This window comes from Melozone crissalis, unplaced genomic scaffold, assembly GCF_028551555.1.
Source record: "Melozone crissalis strain CALT ecotype California unplaced genomic scaffold, PUWL_Pcris_2 ptg000019l_1, whole genome shotgun sequence".
NCBI classification, from domain to species: domain Eukaryota; kingdom Metazoa; phylum Chordata; class Aves; order Passeriformes; family Passerellidae; genus Melozone; species Melozone crissalis.
This window is the reverse complement of record NW_026535797.1, coordinates 381,339-401,655: the sequence shown is the minus strand read 5'-3', so window position 1 is coordinate 401,655 and position 20,317 is coordinate 381,339. Positions and strand designations below refer to the sequence as shown.

General features: G+C 51.3%; 1 protein-coding gene across 2 annotated transcripts in view; it reads left to right on the top strand.

Moving 5' to 3' along the window:
• The window catches only part of INPP5A (inositol polyphosphate-5-phosphatase A), a 187,334-nt gene that overhangs the window by 48,080 nt on the left and 118,937 nt on the right, over window positions 1-20,317 (top strand). For both annotated transcript variants that reach the window (XM_054276844.1, XM_054276845.1), the window contains exons 3-4: window positions 8,074-8,174; window positions 8,728-8,815. In XM_054276844.1, the coding sequence (XP_054132819.1) occupies window positions 8,074-8,174; window positions 8,728-8,815 (189 nt within the window). The remainder of the gene's footprint in view (window positions 1-8,073; window positions 8,175-8,727; window positions 8,816-20,317) is intronic.

Sequence of the window (20,317 nt, the reverse complement as noted above, 5' to 3'; positions counted from 1 at the left end):
TTCCAACCCTGCGCAGCTTCAGGAAAAACTCTTCCTGTGCAGGAAATACAAATAAACACGGAGAACTCTTTAGTTTTGGTTGGGTTTTTTTTGATGGCCGCATACTTTCCATCACCACATGACTGATTGACGTATCTTTATCAAGGAAACTCCTTGTGTGTTGGTGTGTTTCTGCAGTGGGATGAGCGCTGCAGAAACACTTGTGAACAGTTTGTGGCAAACAGGAAGGGGCGGGGAGGAGAAGGAGCTGCTGGTACCTCAGGGCAGGGACCGCTGACGCGTGACTGAGCGCGGTCTGTCTGTGGCCCGGTAAATATTGCGTGTACAGAACTCAAAGAGGAATACAGTTACCCATGAGTGCTCCAGGACGCCAGTCTGCTGCGGGGTCCAGACCAGGGACAGTGTTGCCGAGGCAGACTCGAGCCCATCCTCAGCTGGGGGGTCCTGTTCTGTTCCCTCTCGTACCTCTGCCCTCTGTCCCTGCAGTGTGAGAACTGTATTTTTAAAAAGAAAAAGAAAGAAAGAATAGGCAGAGTTACAGTGCTGCCCATGGCTGCTGCTGGCCTTGTCCTGCTTCCCCTCTGGGTCTCGGCAGCGGGCTGGCTGCTCACGCCACAAACCCTGACAAAAAGCTCCTTAGGGAAGAGACAAACGTGTACCTTCCCAAAGTCACTCAGCACCATTCTGGCTCTGGCTTCAGAGCGACCCAGCCAATGTGCAGCCTCAGGGGGATTATTGTGTTTAATTCCACACGCTCTGTGCGAAACCTCCGTGAACTGAGGTTCAGCAGCAGCACTGGAAAATGACTCTTCGTGCCTCTTTGTAAACTTGAAACCAGATAAACCGCAGACGGCAGTTTTTCCATTCTTCTGAGGAATTCAATTTGCATATGCAGTTGTGTCAGGGAGGTTTGCATAACTTCTGAGGATGAGGTCCTTGTGTAAGCAGTCAAAATGTTCACAGAAAAGGAAGAACCATTACATCTCTGAGTTCAAAATGTTTCTAGAAATTAAACCTGTAATGTCTTTGAACTGATGTCAAAGAGCATATTGGTTAAAGAGCATTTTGTGGACTTGTTTATGAATTCCAGTAAATTAAAGTAAGGGATTTTATTCACTGTCATGGGTGAATACAAGTCACTTATGTGTTACCATTGGCTTATATGCCATATGCATTTTCTGGGATGGTCAGTAGGGACAGCCAGTGGGATGGTTAGTGGGATTGGTGAAGTTTCCTCTGGTTTTTAATGTTCAAAGCAGAAAACTGTATTTGCAGTTGAAGACAATCCTCTGGAATCAAAACAAAAGAAAAAAGGCTTGTTAGCAAGTTTGTCGCACTGTGGCCCTGATCATTGGGAATTGCATCAAAGGGTAGAAAAGCCGCCTTAGAGTGAGGCAGAATCCAGTGAAGTCCTGGTGCTGGGGATTGTGCCCCATCTCCTTACTGCAGATAGGTACTGGTAATTAGGTCTGAAAGGGCTGAATTTGGACTAGTCCTCTTTCCAGTAAAAATTCTCTTACCCCAAAAACCTGCACTGGAAACAAGGAGGGAAAGGGGTTGTTGGGAGAGAGTGGAAACAGCCTGAGAGCAGCGTTTTGGAGTGTTTAATGTGTGACAGGGAAGACTTCAGTTCTTACCAAGAAATGGGATGACTGATGGGTGAGATGGCAGCGCTTAACAAGCAGTGGGGTGATTTGGTGAGCTCACTGCTGTGCAAATGAGAATGTGCACAGGGGAGTTTGTCCCACTTGTGCAAAGTGCCCGTGCCCTGGTTGGCAGCCTGCGTGTCAGTGAGTGCACGGGAAAAAGACAGGGGAACAGCTCCTAGAGCATGAATGAAGCTGCTGGCAAGCAAAGGTGTAGGAGCACAGAGGGAGAACTTTTATTGACTTGTTTTTTACTTAGGACTCTTTCCTTTTCACTCCCCCCTTCCCCATCCATTGCCCTTTCTCCATCTGCACGGGGCCTCGTGTTTGGGGCAGGAGGAGTTCGGGAGCTGGAGCTAGTGAAAATCTGCACTGATTTTAGTAACTGTCTTTTTGTGTCACATTTGTGGCACATGGTTATTTTAGATGCAAGCTTGGAGCCAGAGGGTTTTTTCCCTTAATGCCATTTTCCATGTTGCCTGATGTGTTTGAGAGTATTTTGAGCTTTTATTTGTAGTAATACAGAAGTTAAAAGTTTACCTAATAGCTAAAGGTCATCTTGGTATAGCTGCATGGGAACTTCGTGTGTTACCCTTCAGAGAGAAGGAAGAAAAACAAACAAAAAAGGCCCAAACCAACCAAACAAAAATATTACAAACCCCAAATCACAACAAAACACCACCCAGCCACTCAAAGGTTGTTTAATTATTCTAGTGGCCCTAAATGCTGTTTTTTAAACTACGGGGGATGATTAAGAGTTTTTTTTAAGTAGAGAGGGTGGCAAAGCTGTGTTGCAGCTCCTCCAAGCTGAGGTCCCGGCCCTTTTCCAGAGGGTGCTTTGCTCAGGTGGGGCTGTTGGGGCTGTTGGGTGTTGGTTGGAGTGCAGGGGCTGTACAGGGTGGGGGATGCAGGCTGGGGATGCAGGCTGTGTGCAGCTGAGTGCTGCGGGCTCTGGGTGCCTGTCCCCAGCAGGAGCCTCTACTCAGGCTCAGGGAAATGGAACATACTTGAAGTGCTTTAGGATCACACGTGCTAAATTGTATTTCACAGCTCGTAGTTTGCCGTCTGTTCTAAGCAATCCTATTTGGCACAGTCAGGGCTGGAGCTCCCCTTCTGCTCTGCTGGGGTTGAGGTCTGACCCTGGTGCCCTTGTCCCTGTGCCCCTCTCGGAGGGGCCTGGCCAGCAGCGTGGGGCTGTGTCTGTCCTGGCTGCTGCCCCCGTTCCACCTGGCCCCCGTCCCCATCCCATCCCCGTCCCCATCCCCGTCCCCATCCCATCCCATCCCATCCCATCCCATCCCATCCCATCCCCATCCCCATCCCCATCCCATCCCCATCCCCATCCCATCCCATCCCATCCCATCCCATCCCCATCCCCATCCCATCCCATCCCCGTTCCCAACCCCGTCCCCATCCCATCCCATCCCCATCCCATCCCATCCCCATCCCCATCCCATCCCCGTCCCCATCCCATCCCATCCCATCCCATCCCATCCCCATCCCCATCCCATCCCATCCCCGTTCCCAACCCCGTCCCCATCCCATCCCATCCCCATCCCCATCCCATCCCATCCACGTTCCCAACCCCGTCCCCATCCCCATCCCCATCCCCATCCCCATCCCCATCCCATCCCATCCCCGTTCCCAACCCCGTCCCCATCCCCATCCCCATCCCATCCCCATCCCATCCCCATCCCCATCCCCATCCCATCCCCATCCCATCTCATCCCCATCCCATCCCCATCCCCGTTCCCATCCCCATCCCATCCCATCCCCGTTCCCAACCCCGTCCCCATCCCCATCCCCATCCCATCCCCATCCCATCCCCATCCCCATCCCCATCCCATCCCCATCCCATCTCATCCCCATCCCATCCCCATCCCCGTTCCCATCCCCGTTCCCATCCCCATCCCCATCCCCATCCCATCCCACCCCCGTTCCCATCCCCGTCCCCATCCCCGTCCCCATCCCCGTCCCCGTCCCCAACCCCGTCCCCATCCCCATCCCCATCCCATCCCATCCCCATCCCATCCCCATCCCCGTTCCCATCCCCATCCCCATCCCCATCCCCATCCCCATCCCCATCCCATCCCCATCCCCGTCCCCATCCCCATCCCCGTCCCCATCCCCATCCCCGTTCCCATCCCCATCCCCATCCCCATCCCCATCCCCATCCCATCCCCATCCCTGTCCCCATCCCCATCCCCGTCCCCATCCCCAACCCCGTCCCCATCCCATCCCATCCCATCCCATCCCATCCCATCCCCATCCCATCCCATCCCCATCCCCGTTCCCATCCCCGTTCCCATCCCCATCCCCATCCCATCCCATCCCCGTCCCCATCCCATCCCCATCCCCATCCCCATCCCCGTTCCCATCCCCATCCCATCCCCATCCCCGTTCCCATCCCCGTTCCCATCCCCATCCCCGTCCCCATCCCCATCCCCATCCCCATCCCCATCCCCATCCCCATCCCATCCCCGTTCCCAACCCCGTCCCCATCCCCATCCCCGTCCCCGTCCCCGTCCCCGTCCCCATCCCCGTCCCCATCCCCGTCCCCGTCCCCATCCCCGTCCCCATCCCCATCACCATCCCCGCCCAAACAGGCACACACCTGCAGCAGTGATAACATGTCAGGCTTGGCATTTCACCAGTTCTGTGTTCGTACTCAGCTGTGCTGGAGCATCTTGCCTACTTACCCACATCCCCCAAAATACCTCCTGCTTGTGGCTTCCTTTACGCTATTTTTGCATATCCCGAATTGAAAATAATGCCCAACTTTGTAAACACACTGTGCTGCCGTGGATGCAAATTCATTATTTATGTGGTCTCATGTATGATCTTTAACCTCTGGCAACTGGGAGTTTTCAGCTCCGAAGTATTCATTACTCATTATTATGTACTGTTTGTTCTTCCATAAGAGTAGAAAACTAGTAAAAGGTAATGAAGCAGAGCCAGTTTGCTTTTAGTTGGAGGGTACTTATTATATGAGAGGACATAACTAATATTCAGGTATGTTCTAGTGGTTTAACCTGCAAGGAGTGCCACAAGGACCTCACTGCTATTAAGCCAATGCTGTTTCCCCATCAAAAATGACATAATTCTCTTTTTTTTTTTTTTTAAATACCCACTGTGATTTCAAGTTCTCAAGGATTTGTATACAAACAAAAAAAGCCTGTGTCCTGCATCTTGAGAGCCTGGAAGTGTTTTCTGTTGCTGCTTCAGCACAACAGAGTTGTTCTCCTGTGTTGTCTCACTGCAGGACTCCCCATTCAGGGCTCCCTGTGACTGATGGTTCCTAAATCTTATTTCAAATAGTTTATTATGTTTTCGTCTTACCAGTTTATATTTTCATGGGCTGTGTAAGAAGAGCTCTTATGGAAGCAAACTCTCAACAGTTAAAATGAGTGACCCGATGCTCAGCAGGTTCCTGCTGCATGTGCTCCCTGAAACAGTGACAGGGAGTGTGTTGGCTTTACAGGATCAAATAGTTACACTGCTTTCTGATCATGGTGTCTTCATAGGGCTCTCCAAGTAGATAAGGTCAGGAATCCAGAGCTGACTGGGAGCAATAAAGCACATGGAGCATTGGGATGGCCTGATGTTAGGGTCCGCAGATGAGCTCTGTTCCAGAGCTCTGCTTCACGGGCTGTGCTTGGTGAGTATTGCTCTCCAGACAGCCAATAAAATGAACCAGCCAGGTAAACTTAGTGTTGGCTGTCATTTGCTGCTGCTGGCTCTGATGGCAGCCTGCTGCCAGTGGTGCCTTGGGCAGCGCCTTGGGGAGCGGGGAACGTCTGTACAGGGACATCTTCTCAGCAACTGTGTCTTAGTTGTTTGTAAGTCTATGGTAGGAAATATATATCAGAGGAAAAACACGTCCCAGTTCAGTATAATTTCTTGCATTTTAGATATGGTTTTAGACATCTGGTCTGTTACCTGCTTCTTTTTTTTTTTATCAATTAAACTTGATATTGGGTCCTGCTCTGGGTCATTCTCCATCCCTACCGACGGTGGCATGCTTTAAAGCAATTTGCTGATATCCCTGTTGGCAGAAACCAGCATTAATAATCAAATGGAAGTGCTCAATGACCATCAAACACCTGAGTGGGAGTATTTACTTTTTCCCTTTATCCAGTAACGCTGCAGCAGCAGCAGCTCACCTCAGAATGCTTGTGCAGGCAGGTCAGTGCCAAGGTGTTTCAGTGGCCAGGAGGCTGCGGCACAGAGGAGGTGGCTGTTGGAGGTGACTCAGGCGTTCCCTTCTCTCCGCAGGGTGACCCGGTGAGGGCTGGCAGTGCTGTCTGCAGCTTGCTGTGTGACCTGGATGTGGCAGCACACCGGCTTCTCCTGGGCTGTGGCGTGCCCGAGCCGCTGCCAGGCTGGAGTGCCAGTGCCCTCTGCAGCTGGAGCCGCTGGCAGGGGCTGTGCTGGGCACTGACGGAGGGAGAGCAGTGTGCCACGAGTGTCCCTGAGCAGGGAGGGACGTGCTGCCAGCGCTGCTGAGCCCCGCTGGCGCTGTCCCTGCTGTGCCCTGAGGAGCCGGGGCAGGCTCTGGTGGAGCTGGGGCAGGGTCTAGTGCTGTGCCCTGAGGAGCCGGGGCAGGGTCTGGCACTGGCACCTGCGGGTGCCCGTGGGCCCTCCCTGCTGCTGTCCCCGAGCTGGGCATCTCTGCTGCTGTCACACGAAGGTGCCGCTTCAAAGCAGGGACCTGTGACTGCCTCTGGCTCAATGGAACCTGCTGCAGTTCAGATTTTGATGATCTTTAATTCATTGTCTTTGAGCTGAGTTGTCTAATGACGTTATTTGTGCAGTCAGGAATGAAGGATTTTGCATTCTGTCATCACATCAAATGGCAGTTTCTCTCTACTGTTGTTTAAAAGACACATCCACAATTTTGTGGTGTCCCGTCCCTGGAAGCGTTCACGGCCAGGTTGGGCAGGGCGTGGAGCAGCCTGCTCCAGTGGAAGGTTTCCCTGCCAGGGGGGTGAAATGAGATAAGCTTTAAGGTCCCTTTCAACTCAAACCATTCTGTGATTCCATGATTCCTAAAGAGCGCCCCGCGGGCAGAGCACCCTGTGAGCAGAGCACTCTGTGAGCAGGGCACCCTGTGAGCAGAGCACCCTGTGAGCAGGGCACCCTGTGAGCAGGGCATCCCGAGGGCAGGGCACCTTGCGGGCAGAGCACCCCGCGGGCAGAGCACCCTGTGAGCAGAGCACTCTGTGAGCAGGGCACCCTGTGAGGAGGGCACCCTGTGAGCAGAGCACCCCGAGGGCAGGGCACCTTGCGGGCAGAGCACCCCGCGGGCAGGGCACCTTGCGGGCAGAGCACCCCGCGGGCAGGGCACCCCGCGCCCTGCCCAGGAGCTGGTTTGTGCTGCTGGTGGTGCTGCAGGGGCTGCCAGCAGCCCCCACCCTTCCTGCCGAGGCTGCATGGGCAGCGGGGCCTCTCTGGCCGGGGCAGCCCCGTGCCACCCATGAGAAACGAGTGAATCCCATTTGGGTTTAACACTTGGCTCCGTGTACGCTTGCACGGGCACCTTGTCGATTGCTTTGGACTGCTCCCTTTTAAAATGGAAGTTGTTCTGGAGCTTGTGTCCATTAATTCACAATAAGACATGGAATACAAGGTATAGAGACTCAGTATTAACAGAGACATTTTGGATGTGCTGTTTGCAGTTCTGAATAGAGGCAAAGCAGAGAAAATTCCTTAGGACAGAGTAACACTGAATGCGTGTTCAAAACAGCAGCAAATTTATAAACTGTGTTTGATTTGAGGTATGAGGAAAGACAGACATTCTAGGGTTTTGGTATGGTAATTGCATCCTAGTGCTGACTATGTAGCATCTAAGATACTTGCAGTGTTCAACACTAACACCTGGAATAGCATGATGAGTTTCCATATCTCCGGTGTTAATAGGTGTGTATGTGCATCTGTTATTTAAATACTTTGGTAAATAAGATATTCCATAAATAAAAATATCAAACACAACTGCATAAGTGCTGCTAAGCAGCACTGAGAAGTTTTATAAAAGTTGAAAAAAATCCACTCTAGCAAATGAATTGTTTGAACTCTTGTACCTCCCAGACAAGGGAAGGTTTGGCTCGTCTTAATCATGTCAAGTCATCTTTGAGGGGAGTTGGAAAAATATATTTACATTTTAAATATAAATACTACAATATATTTTAAATATATATACAGCCCAGGAATTAAATCATAGTTTTAAAAAAGAAATATTACTTAAGAATATTTGAGATCATAATTGTGTATTATGCATCTTTTATGTGGATAGCAGATGTTGCTCCCCTTGCAGATTGCTGTGCCAATGACCTCTCAGGTGGTAGCTGCCAGTCCTCCCTGAGCACCCAGGTCCGTGTCGTTCTCGCTGTGTGCTGAGCGTTAAAACTCGCTTTTCTCTCTGTTCCAGGTTGTCCATGCACACAAACCCCATTTCATGGCTTTACACTGTCAAGAATTCGGAGGGAAAAACTATGAAGCTTCAATGTCTCATGTGGACAAGTTCGTGAAGTAAGTGGCGGGGGCTATATCCTGGCCCCCCGAGCCGGCGACAAGGGCAGGAGCGGTCAGTCAGCGGTGGAACGTGCCGGGATTATTTATCCCGGTTTAATTGATCCCGGTTTAATTGATCGGGCTGGGAGGGAGCGCGGGCAGCGCCCCGAGCCGCGGCCGCGCGCGCCCTCTGCTGGCGGCGGCGGGAGCTGCGCGCTCGGGGCCGCGCTCGGGGCCGCGCTCGGGGCCGCGCTCGGGGCCGCGCTCGGGCAGCACAAATCCCCCAAATTCCCGAGTGTTGTCGGCACCGCAGACCCGCGCCCTTGCCAGTCGTGTCCAAATGGCACTGGGAAGCTCACGATCCACGCTGAAGGTGCAGCTGCTGAGGCAGATCTGGAGCGTGCGGGCAGCTGTTGGGGACAGCTGTGTCCCTGAAATTCCCCCCAGAGGACAAGGGAGGCCCTGGGTTCCTTTGGGTGATGCTGGGGATGTCACAGCACAGAGCAGTGCTGAGGCAAGGCAGTACATTTGTAACTGCCTTTACATGTTCAGTCTTTTCTTTCTCTTTCAGAGAACTGTTATCAAGTGATGCAATGAAAGACTACAACAGAGCTCGAGTTTACCTGGATGAGAACTATAAATCGCAGGAACATTTCACGGTAAATTTCTTTATTTCTTGAGTGTAGTTTAACCAAAGGTGAATTTTTTCTGTTTGGGATTTTTGACCCATGTGGGACTGTGAGCTGTTTTCATCCTGATGATGATTATGTTTTTACTACTACTGTGTTTTACTACTAAGAGTGTTTATTCCGTGGCATGTGTACCTGCTGATTTCACAGAGGTACATCCATGTGAAATGAGCAGAATATCAGTGTGCAGTGTCTTTTGTTCAAAAAGGTTTTCTGAGGTCTTTTTTCCAACACTAACTTTGGTGGCTCAGAATCACCTTCCATTTCAGAGCCTGGCAGCGTGAGGCGGCGCCAGGCTGAGTGTGCTGAGCTGGTGATGAGCTTGGCCAGGGTTCAGGCTTGTGTAGGGACCTGCAGAGCTGACTCACAGCCTCCCTGGCCTGAGGCACGGTGGCAGCAGCCAGAGCACAAGCTTGCATTAGCACACAGTGGTGTTCAGGTCCATGTGAAGGGAGGTGTGCGGGGAAGGGCTTTGTGCTTGTTGCCAGTGCTGTGCGTTGTGCCAGCACGTCTGCCGTGTGTCCAAGTGATCGCTGCTGGGTTGCACAGGAGAAAACAACCCCTTGGACGTGTCCCTTCTTGCCAGGGCAGAAGCTTCCTTGTGCCCCAGGATGTGCTGAGAGGCAGGGGGGCTGCACAGCTGGTGCTGCCCAGCAGCCAAGGACAGCACCTGGGACCATCCAGACAGTAAAAAACAGCTGCCCAGCACACACACAAACCCCAGCTTGGAGGCATATAAGCTCAGGGAATAAGAACCTGGAAAGGTTTTTATTTCTTAATTTTTTTTAATAACTCTGGCTAGAAGCCCAGCTAAGATGAAACTGGAGGAGAGGAATCAGCAGGATTTTTTCTCTTGCTCATTGGAGAAGATAAAAACAAGACTATCAGCTTTACTGAGACTTAGAGGGACAAACCATTAGTGGGTCACTAATGTTGAAACCGTACTCTGCAGATATTCAGAAAGTGCTGGTAGGTACAAGCAGTGGGACAGAGCTGCATGTTTTGGAGTCGCTCACAGGTGTGAGCTGCATCCAGGTGATCCCACACACTGGTGGGGACCCTGTGGGGCTCCTGCAGCACAGATCTCCTAATGTGGGCAGGGCAGCTGCAAGGGGCTCTGCATTTACCTCATCTGCCTTCAGCCAGGTGAGCTCCAGAGCTCCCTTCCAGCCAAGACTTTTCTGTGATACAGGAAAAAGGGATAATTAACTGTGATCTTAATTTGGAAAACAGCATAGAAGACTAATGCAATCCGTAACAACATACAACTTTTTTGTGTTTAAGAGTAGTCACATACCTCATAGTATTGAAATTATTTTATTTAGCATGAGGTACATGGATTGGATTTGATGGCATTCCTATGGTGGATAAAAAGGCTCTTAGAGAGGTTGAAAGAAATCCCAGTCAGAGCATGTGCTGTTTGTGTCTCTGTGAAGAATCCTGTATTTTGTCATGTCCCCAGTTCAAGAGCTAATGTGGTTTCTTGTTTCACATACCAGCATTATTTTCTAGGCGCTGTGTTTCTTGCAGTATTCCCCAACCACCTTTGTATTTCTCCTTTTCTTTTCATAATTGTTACTTTGAATTTTTTTTCCTAATCCTTCATTTACTAAAGCTGGGCCTTCTGGGGGGAAAAAAAGTTCTGTCAACATATTGATTCAATAAAGGGGAAAAGAAAAAAAAGACAGCTAGTATCAATGTTGTTTTCCATGGAAATTGTGTAACCAAAAACATGTTCTTACTATTTGGTTAAATTACCCTCTATTGAAGTGGTGACTGTAAAGATACAAAATGGGTTTATGGAAGTGTTTGATGTGTACTCCACATGATAGGCTGTTTGTAACTTTAAGAACCTTTTAGAGCTGAATCTGCTTAGTGTGGAAAAGGCAGAACCCAAAGGAAGAGCAATTATTCAATGATGTTTTGTGTTGCTATCACTGGGAGGAAATGCTGCGTGCTAGAGGAGTGTTTTATACCTTCATTGTTAGACTGTAGTAGTAGTGCCTTGGAACCAGAGCCCAAAAACCTAGAAAGGAGAGAGGGTGCACTTTCACGTTGAGCTCCGTAACCTTCTGACTTGTTAGAGTCTGTTTTTTGGCCCTGGATGCTCCCAGTGTGCATTCACAGACCCCGGCCCTGGTGTCAGGAATCAGAGATTCACAGAAATGGTTTTTCACACTTGGTTTGAACTGGCAGACCTCCAGCTCCTCTGCTCGGTGTGTGTGTGTGTGTGACTGTGCGAGCAGGGGTTTCACATGTGCTCTGTCCATTTAGGGTAAAGTTTTGCTCTTATCTCCAGTGTGGTTTGCCTTGTACGATGTCACGTGTCTCCGTGTTTCTTGTTAGTTCTATTTGATTGCAAAGTTCTGTAACTTCTGTGAGCTTTTTTCCATCCCTTCTAAGGCACAGACTTGGCAGCAGATGGTGGCTGTGGCGTTATATTATGACCTCTCTGAAATAGAAATGTTTATCATATATTACTGTATAATGCTATTTGCTTTAGAAAGGGAGAAGCCCAAGCAGTTACAGTTTGGCTAACCTTTATCCCTGCTGCTCTCACATCCCCTTTTTTGGCATCACTTCCTCTGTAAGGTTTTCCTTGGCTTGGCTCCTGCAGAACTAAACCAGATTTTGCTGCCCACAGTTACTCAGCTTGGCTGTGATAGCACTGGCAGCAAGATCTGAGACAGCGCTGTCAGCAGCCTCTGTCTCCAGCTGACAGCAGCACAGGTGCAAATTCCACATGAGAAATGATAAACCAGTGTGATAATGAGGTGTCTCTAGTGGAGCCACTTGGTTTTAAAAACTAATAATCCACATTGTATGAAGGATCAAAATGGATCGTTTTGCATCATCCCAGACATAAATCTTAATACCAGGATTTGTCATTTATGGTCACATATACCAAATCTGGTGTATGAGCAGCTGGTTTTAGGTCTGGGGAGTGGGGTAGGTGCTGTGATGAGGGAGAGAGCTGTGGTTCAGTGGATTGGGTTTGTTCTGCTAGGAAGGATGGTAGAGTGAGACTGTGTGGGATTTTCTCACACTCACAGCTTATTAAACACAGAATGCACAGAATAAGGCCCAGAGCAGCGAGTGCAGGGCTGGGAAGGTGCTGGGCAGCAGAGCTGTCCCAGGGAAGGGGTCAGGCTGCAGTGCAGCTGGGGCAGTGGCTCCTGCCCAGGGCGTTCATTGGGGCCGCGCCTCGGGGGCAGCAGGGCTGTCCCAGGGAAGGGGTCAGGCTGCAGTGCAGCTGGGGCGGTGACTCCCGGCCCAGGGCGTTCATTGGGGCCGCGCCTCGGGGGCAGCAGGGCTGTCCCAGGGAAGGGGTCAGCCCGCAGGGCCAGGCTGGCAGTGCAGCTGGGGCGGTGACTCCCGGCCCAGGGCGTTCATTGTGACAGCAGGGCTGTCACAGGGGGCACGGGGGTGAAGCGGGTCCTGTCACACCTGGAGAGGCACAGCTCTCTCAGATTTAACCATGATAAAGTGACCCGAAGATGGATCTGTTGGCAGAGAGCTGCTGCATCAGAGCTGATGCCTGTCAGCGCTGGAGCTCAGAGCTCCCGCAGTTATGGATGAGGATGGTGGGTGACAGCCTCCTCAGGGCTGGCAGTGGCTTCCCAGAAATTTCAGGCTGTCTAAACTGGCAGCTGTGCTGCTGTTTCAGTTCTGACTGGAAATACCAATAGCAGTCAAGGGTGGATAAACTGGCTCATGTGCTAAATTTCAGAGCTCAAATAACTTGGCAAATCTCTGTGAAACAGAGCTTCCTGTAAATCCCTGTTTGAAAGCATGGTGCTTTCTTTTGTTGTATAAAATGTTATATAGGGGATAGATCTTGATTGCTGTTGAAGAATTTACAATTAGAAAAGACAGATATAAGAAGACTGAAATAGGTAAAAATCTGGGAAGCTGAAAAATTCAGTACATTGCGTTTTTTATTTGTGACTATACTGAATGGACTTCACTTGTAGCAAAACAAGTCTTTGCAGTTCCATTGATTTTACCAAACATCCCGTTATTTACATTCTCTGTTAATTTTATTGTACTTGGTATATTTCATGTAAGGGGTAAATTATAAATCTTGTCATTTTTCTATGTGAAGAATTGCTTAAAAATAGTTGGGTGCATTGAACTTTTGCGTGTCAATACTTCTTGAATAACCCAAGTTAATGGTAAATAAGGTGTTTTTTTCTGGAATTAGAAAATGTACTGAAGGTAAATATCAGTCAGAAATACATTGATGTTTTCATCAAATCCATAACTACGTTTATATGAAAACACATCAGTATAATCAGTGACATTTTTATTGTAATGAGATCAAGTCTAGTTTTGTTTTGTGCCATGTTATTTATTGATTTCTGGAGTACTCAGTTAAGGTCTTGCATTGCTTAGCAAATCCTTGGTTTCCTTTTCATTGTTCAGAGAAGGCAGAGGAAACTCCTGTGTATCTTAAAGCCTTCTTGCTGCATTGAACACGTGGTTTCTGTAGGCTGGGAGAGAATCTTTGATGGAGTACATCAGGCAAACCAGATCTCCAAGGGTGAGCTGACCACCAGCCTGCCTGGAGCATTTTGAGAGCTGTGTGGTTGGCACAGCCCTTAGCTGATGGGCAGAAGCATCTGCACAGTGGGGTAATTGCTCTACTTCCCAGTATAGGTTTATTTTAAAAAAATAAACAGAGTCTTCCATTGTCTGTGTGCCTGCCAAGGTGACCTTGCAATGAACAAATAGAACAAATAGCCACTGGGCTCCACGTGTGATGTGCTGAAGTTCCAGCCTCCTCCTGGTAACAGCGCAATGCACTGCAATTAGTTCATTGTATAGCAAGGTTTCATTCAAATTAAAAAAACAGAACAAAACCCATCCTTTCAAAACCGGTGTTCCTGACACTAGAGCGATGTGTTTAAACAACACTGAAGCCTCAAGCCGCAAGCAGAATTTTATTAATACCAATGGATTGAAGGGAGAGAAGTTGCTGTGCTTGCACAGCTCCCCACGTTTGTGAGAGAATGGTTGAAACGAAACATCCCTGCAATAAGCTCCTGGCGGGTGGACAAAGTAAGTTATAAATGAAGGATACAGCGGTAACAGGCATTTTCCTGACAAGCTTTCTTCCCACAGTTGCATGTCCGTTATGAGGCAGAGGTTTGGGGTGCTGGAGGTGCAGAGGCAGCAGTCAGCCAGTGCCCGCGTGCTGCCCTGCCATGGCAGCCCTCTGCATGGGCACGGATCCCGGGGCTGTGGGGAGCCGACTGTCCCTCTGGCTGCCCCTGCCGTGTGCGTGGTGCTTGGGGGTGTCCCTGCACCCGTGGGGCAGCACGGGCTCAGTGGTGCCCCAGGCCATGCAGCACCCGGTGCTCCTCGCCGGGGTGGGAACACTGGGGATAAAGCAAGTCCAGGCATGGCTGGGGTGTGCAGGAAAAGGGTGTGCTTTCTTTTTTTGCCCCGGATTGTTTTTAGTTCACACACTCTGTAGCAGTATTTCTTTAATGTGAAATGGCTCTTACTCCAGGGTGGGTGATGCACTGGTAGCCTGCAGCAGCGTCCAGGGCAGACCTTTGCTCCGGTCGCTATCCTTAAGAGCAGTAACCTGAGCCAGCATGACGGGGGGCTGCAGTGGGGAGCAGTGGTCCTGACAATACAGATGGGCAACATGTTATTCAAGTGTGTTATTGTACCTTAAAATTATATCTGCTCGTTACTGAGAGAATAGTAAAGTTAATTTTTGTTAGATTAATGATACTTGAGTAATATTTTTGGTTGAGCTGAGTTCAAATAATTGGCCATTAATTGAAAAAGGAAATTGAAATTAATTTATTTTACACATAAATCCTGTCGTAGTTATTAATGCATCTTAGAAAATATCGTCCTGTTCCCAGAAATGGATGGTGTACACTGATTCTCCTGAGCTTATTAGCTCTGTCAATTTAGAGTTTGGTTAAGTAAAAAAGATGATTTAGGAAGAGAGCTGTAATTGAATTGAATATTGAGGGAATTCACATGGTGATGAGTTCTCAGCCCACTTCTTCATTAGCAGTGTTACAGGAATGTTGAGGCTTGGCAGAAAGGCAGGATTTCCCCAGGAGATGGAGCTGCAGCTCCAGGCTGCGGTGCCCAGCTGCGGGCGCTGGACACCCTGCAGGAGCCCCCGAGCCCCGCGCTGCGGCCGGGGACACGCTGGGGACGCAGGGCCACCGGGCTGGGGACACGCTGGGGACACACACAGAGGGTGTCTTTCGGGGGCAGCGCTCTGGCCCTGGGGAGGCTGGAGAAGGCGCCTCTGCTGCTGCTGCTGCTGCTGCTGGGATGTCGATCACAGTCCCAGATTTGTCACTGTAACCCACGGCTGAGCAGGAAACTTTAGAGTTTTCTTGCTTCTCCATTACTGGAGTCTTGAAGTGAATTTTCTTTTCTGTTTCCATATTGTCCTTTCTTCCTCCCTCTCCTTTCCGTAGAAAGATAATTTGTATACCAGTGTTTATTTTTGACTGGTATCTGTAAAAATTATGCCAACCCAGAGAAGTAGGAATTTGCCTGAGTGGGTGGCAGCAGCCCTGCTTGGCAAGATGTGATGATCTCTGGAGGGAGGGTTGGAGACTGGGCTATTCTGTAAGTGCAGGTGATGCCACAGGAGCCATGAGTGCCATTCAGACTCTCTTCTCAAATTAACTCCTATGAGGTTCATCCACGGAACAATCTTCTGGGATGGAGAAAAGTCCAGACTCCTCTCTGAGAGGCACATATGAGAAACCTGCAAGTGTTCTGTCATCATCAGTCTCCCACATCACTCCTGAGCAAATGCTCCCCTCTGTCTCCCTGTTGTTTTGTTTTCCTTAAGTGATAGGTTAGTATAAATATTTTTAAACAAATCTTACTCTGCCAGTCCTTTGGGATTTTTTGGTTGGTATTTAAGCACATGGAAGCATGTGTAAGGCTAGTGGCAGTGAGAGGGTGCCCAGCTGCAGGCTGTCGTGGGGAAGAGCTGGCAGCAGAGCACTCACCGGTTGTGTGTGAATGCTGGCTACTTGGATATTTGTGTGATCTTTACTTTTTCCTAGCTCCACTTACTAGGCAGAATAAAAGGAATAAAGCCATTTGAAAAACATGTTAGTATTCCTTAAAAAGGGCCTAAAATGCCAGAAGCAAATCTCCAGCCATGTGCTTGCATGCACAGGAGTGCTTCTAGTGAGGTGTGTGTGGTAGAAAAATGGAAAAATGAGAATTTTAACCATCTGTAGGGAAAATGCAAAGCAGGATGGAGCCTCGTGGTGGCAGTGCCTGCCAGGGATCAGGGCTGGTACTGCACTTGGTGCAGACTGGTTCTGCACACGTTCCAGCAGTTCTTACCTCGCTGTATCCATCCTCATCATGTTCATCCTTTTCATTGAAACTCAGAATCCTTTTCTTTTACAGCCTCCTGCTTTTTCAGGAGTTTTAGCGAAATACACTTGGTTGGGAGCTTCTTAAAATGTGCGTCACAAAGTTTGACCTCTTCATTAGCTTCTATCTTCTTGTAATTTAACAAAAATGAGTTCGTGAAGAAAGCCGGTGGATGTCAAAGTTAATCGTACAGCTTCTGACAAAATCCTAGAAGAATGGTTGTAGAAGTATGTCATTTTGTGATGTGGACATTTACTTACAAGCACCTGAAATGAAACTTCCCACTTAATTTCTTAGGGAGCTAAGTTGTCTGTCAGGTAATATCTTCCAATCACTTCTGGGTGGGAAATGGAATTTGAAAGGTGTTGCCACAAGCAAGAACCTTCCTCTGGTTTTGAGTTGTCTTTTTTCCCATGCATTTTTGAAATATATCTCTTAACCCATCAACAGAATTCTTGTTGAGAGGGCATGGCTCATCTTCCACCTGTTTTCTGACGCTTTTATATAATTGTGAGAGGAGGAATAATTACAAAAGAGTGAGGGATTTCACAGATCAGTAGCCCAGTAATACAGCCATGTGTGCATCTCTGTTGCTTACAGATGTGCAGGTGCTGAGGAAATCGGTGATAAAGCGGCTTCTTTATCCACAAAATTGTTTTACTGTTTTGTATCAGCTATGGAATTCCTATATATAGTTGAATTTTCTATGGCTGTGGATTTTATATTCATCCTGCAGTTGTGCAACAGACGACATGATTAGGGGAAAAGATTATTTGTAAAGAATAATTACAACCTGTTTTTGTAGGAGTACATCTATCTCAAAAACAGCTGCAGTACTTGAAATTAAATTGTAGATTATAGTCTCTGTACACAAGAAGAAATCAACTATTTTAAGCTTTTAAAGGTTAAAAAAAGAGACTTTTCTAATTGCTGCTGCAGAGATGAGGCTCAAGCAAAGCCTAGCTTTCCTTTCCGGCAGAGACTGCTGTGGCTGGCGGTCCTCGGCCGGCGCTCGCCACACACGGGCAGCCCCGAGCGTGGTGTCCCCGCCGCCGTGTCCCCACAGCGGGGCTGGGCTGGGCTGGGAGCGCGCGGCCGAGGGGGAGCAGGTGCCGGGGAGCGGCTGAGGGCAGCGAGGCGGCCGCGGCTGCTGCCCCCGCTCCGGCGGGCCCTGTCCCCGCTCCGGCGGCCCTGTCCCTGTCCCCGCTCCGGCGGGCCCTATCTTCGCTCCGTAGGGCTCTGTCCCTGTCCCCGCTCCGGCGGGCCCTGTCCCTGTCCCCGCTCCGGCTGGTCTGTCTCCGGCGGGCCCTGTCCCCGCTCCGGCGGGCCCTGTCCCCGCTCCGGTGGGCCCTGTCCCCGCTCCGTAGGGCCCTGTCTCCGGCCAGCCCTGCCCGCGGCTGCTGGAGGGGGGCCCACGGACCGGCAGGGTGCCGCGGGCAGGACGGCACCGGGGATGTTTCGGGACGAACAGTGTTTGGGGTTTTGTTCTGCTTGTTTTGTTTGCTGTGTGTTGCGGTAGGAGCAGCAGAAAGTGCTGAGTGCCGGGGCCGCTCCTCGCCCCGCGCCGCCGGCAGTGGGTCACCTGTGGCACTGCCGTGGGGCCGCCTGCTCTCGTTTCAGTGCACGAGCAGCTGGCATTTTTGTTTGCTTCTGCCTTGCTGCATATTTAATTACTGCATGTTCTTAAAGTAATTTGACCAAAGATTTATGGAAAGAGTTATTGGTTAGCTCAACGCATACCTCAAACGGTAAATCTTCTCAATCATCTGCCATTTGTTTAACAACTCTGCTTTTGACAGTCCAGTGATATTGCTTACATATTTCCAAGGCTTTGTCTTGGAGTCCGTGGCAGCTTAAGACTTGTTGCCTGCTTTTTGCATGAGAGTTCTCCACTTTTACTTAGCTTTTTCCCTTTTGTTATAGTACATAGTACTTGAAGAACATACAACTTAAGGAAGTACATGTCTCTTGAAGAATAATTCAGTTTGATAAATTTGTTCTATTCAAACAGTAAAAAATATTGAGGCAAAGCATGACTCGTAGAGATTCTCACTTACTGTGAATGGAATAAAAGTTTTGTTTTCTCGCCTGTTATTTTAATACAGTATCTTTGCAGTCCAAGAACACAGCAAATCTTCTGGAGGTGAAAGGAAGGAAATTTCCGCGGCAGGGGAGCTGGGAGCAGGCTTTGCAGGGTTAAAGGCTGTCTCGGTACAGGCACAAGGCTCACGGCTTTGTGGCATCCATCCCCTCCCCAGTGCAGGGGCTGACACTGCTGTGCCCTGTGTGTCTCTGCCTGTCCGCAGGATCCTGCTGTGTGGCGCTGGGTGCAGCGGAGCAGCACCAGCCCGGAGACGCTGGAGCCGCCTCGCTGTGTGCGGGCCGGGCCCGGGGCTCAGTGCGGGCCGGGCTCAGTGCGGGCCCGGCCCGGGGCTCAGTGCTGGCCCCGGGGCTCAGTGCGGGCCCGGGGCTCAGTGCGGGTCGGGCCCGGGGCTCAGTGCCGGCCCCGGGGCTCAGTGCGGACCGGGCCCGGGGCTCAGTGCTGGCCCCGGGGCTCAGTGCCGGCCCCGGGGCTCAGTGCGGGCCCGGGGCTCAGTGCGGGCCCGGTCCGGGGCTCAGTGCTGGCCCCGGGGCTCAGTGCGGGCCCGGGGCTCAGTGCGGGTCGGGCCCGGGGCTCAGTGCCGGCCCCGGGGCTCAGTGCGGACCGGGCCCGGGGCTCAGCGCGGGCCCAGGGCTCAGTGCGGGCCGGGTGCTCAGTGCGGGCCGGGTGCTCAGTGTGAGCCGGGTGCTCAGTGCGGGCCCGGGGCTCAGTGCGGGCCCGGGGCTCAGTGCGGGTCGGGCCCGGGACTCAGTGCCGGCCCCGGGGCTCAGTGCGGGCCCGGGGCTCAGTGCGGGCCCGGTCCGGGGCTCAGTGCTGGCCCCGGGGCTCAGTGCGGGCCCGGGGCTCAGTGCGGGTCGGGCCCGGGGCTCAGTGCCGGCCCCGGGGCTCAGTGCGGACCGGGCCCGGGGCTCAGCGCGGGCCCAGGGCTCAGTGCGGGCCGGGTGCTCAGTGCGGGCCGGGTGCTCAGTGTGAGCCGGGTGCTCAGTGCGGGCCCGGGGCTCAGTGCGGGCCCGGGGCTCAGTGCGGGTCGGGCCCGGGACTCAGTGCCGGCCCCGGGGCTCAGTGCGGACCGGGCCCGGGGCTCAGTGCTGGCCCCGGGGCTCAGTGTGAGCCGAGTGCTCAGCGCGGGCCCGGGGCTCAGTGCGGGCCGGGTGCTCAGTGCGGGCCCGGGGCTCAGTGCGGGCCGGGTGCTCAGTGCGGGCCCAGGGCTCGAGTGCGAGCCTGGCTCCCCAGCGGCCGCTGTGGGCACAGGAGCTGTCATTCCCCAGCCGTGTGTTCACTGCGAACATCTCCGGGCCGGACTAGGCTGGGCCAGGCAGCTTCCCAGGAGTGGAAGGGAGAGCAGAGGGTTGCTCGGTGTCCGTGCAGCTCATCCCTGAGCAGTCTCTTCCCCCAGCGCTGCCCTGGCACAGCGAGTGTTTCGGCTCTGCTGCGTTCGGCGCACTGGGGAGCACGTGTTGGACGCTGAAGTGTTGCGCAGTGTGTTCCCTTCTAGCGCACGGGGATCCTCTCCGCCTTCCACTCGGGCTGCGGGGCAGTGCTCAGCAGCCCTGCCCTTGTCCCCGGCCCCTCGCTGCCCATTGCTCCCCACTGACCAGGCTCCTCACAAGGGCATTTTCACTAAAGGCTTGCTAAGTGCTCAGGAGAATGTGGTGTGTTTAATAGAACAGAAGGCATGGTAATGGAAAACAGTGTTATCTGCTCATGTAATTGAGGATCTGACACAAACAATACAGGAAATACTTTAAATTTTCAAAGCGCCCCGTGGGGGTCCTCTTTAGAAATTTGGGCACCTAGTTCCCAAGGTTTGTCTTTTTACGGAAAAAAAAAAAAAGGCTAAGGTATGGAGCAGTCAGAAATCCTGTTTGCATTTGTGTGTGGTAAGGTGAAGGGCAGGGCCAGTTATACAGAGCCTTCATGTTATTAGCAGCTCTTTTCAGGTAATGCATCTGTGGAATTTGGTTTGTGTGACAAAATGTTTGATGTGG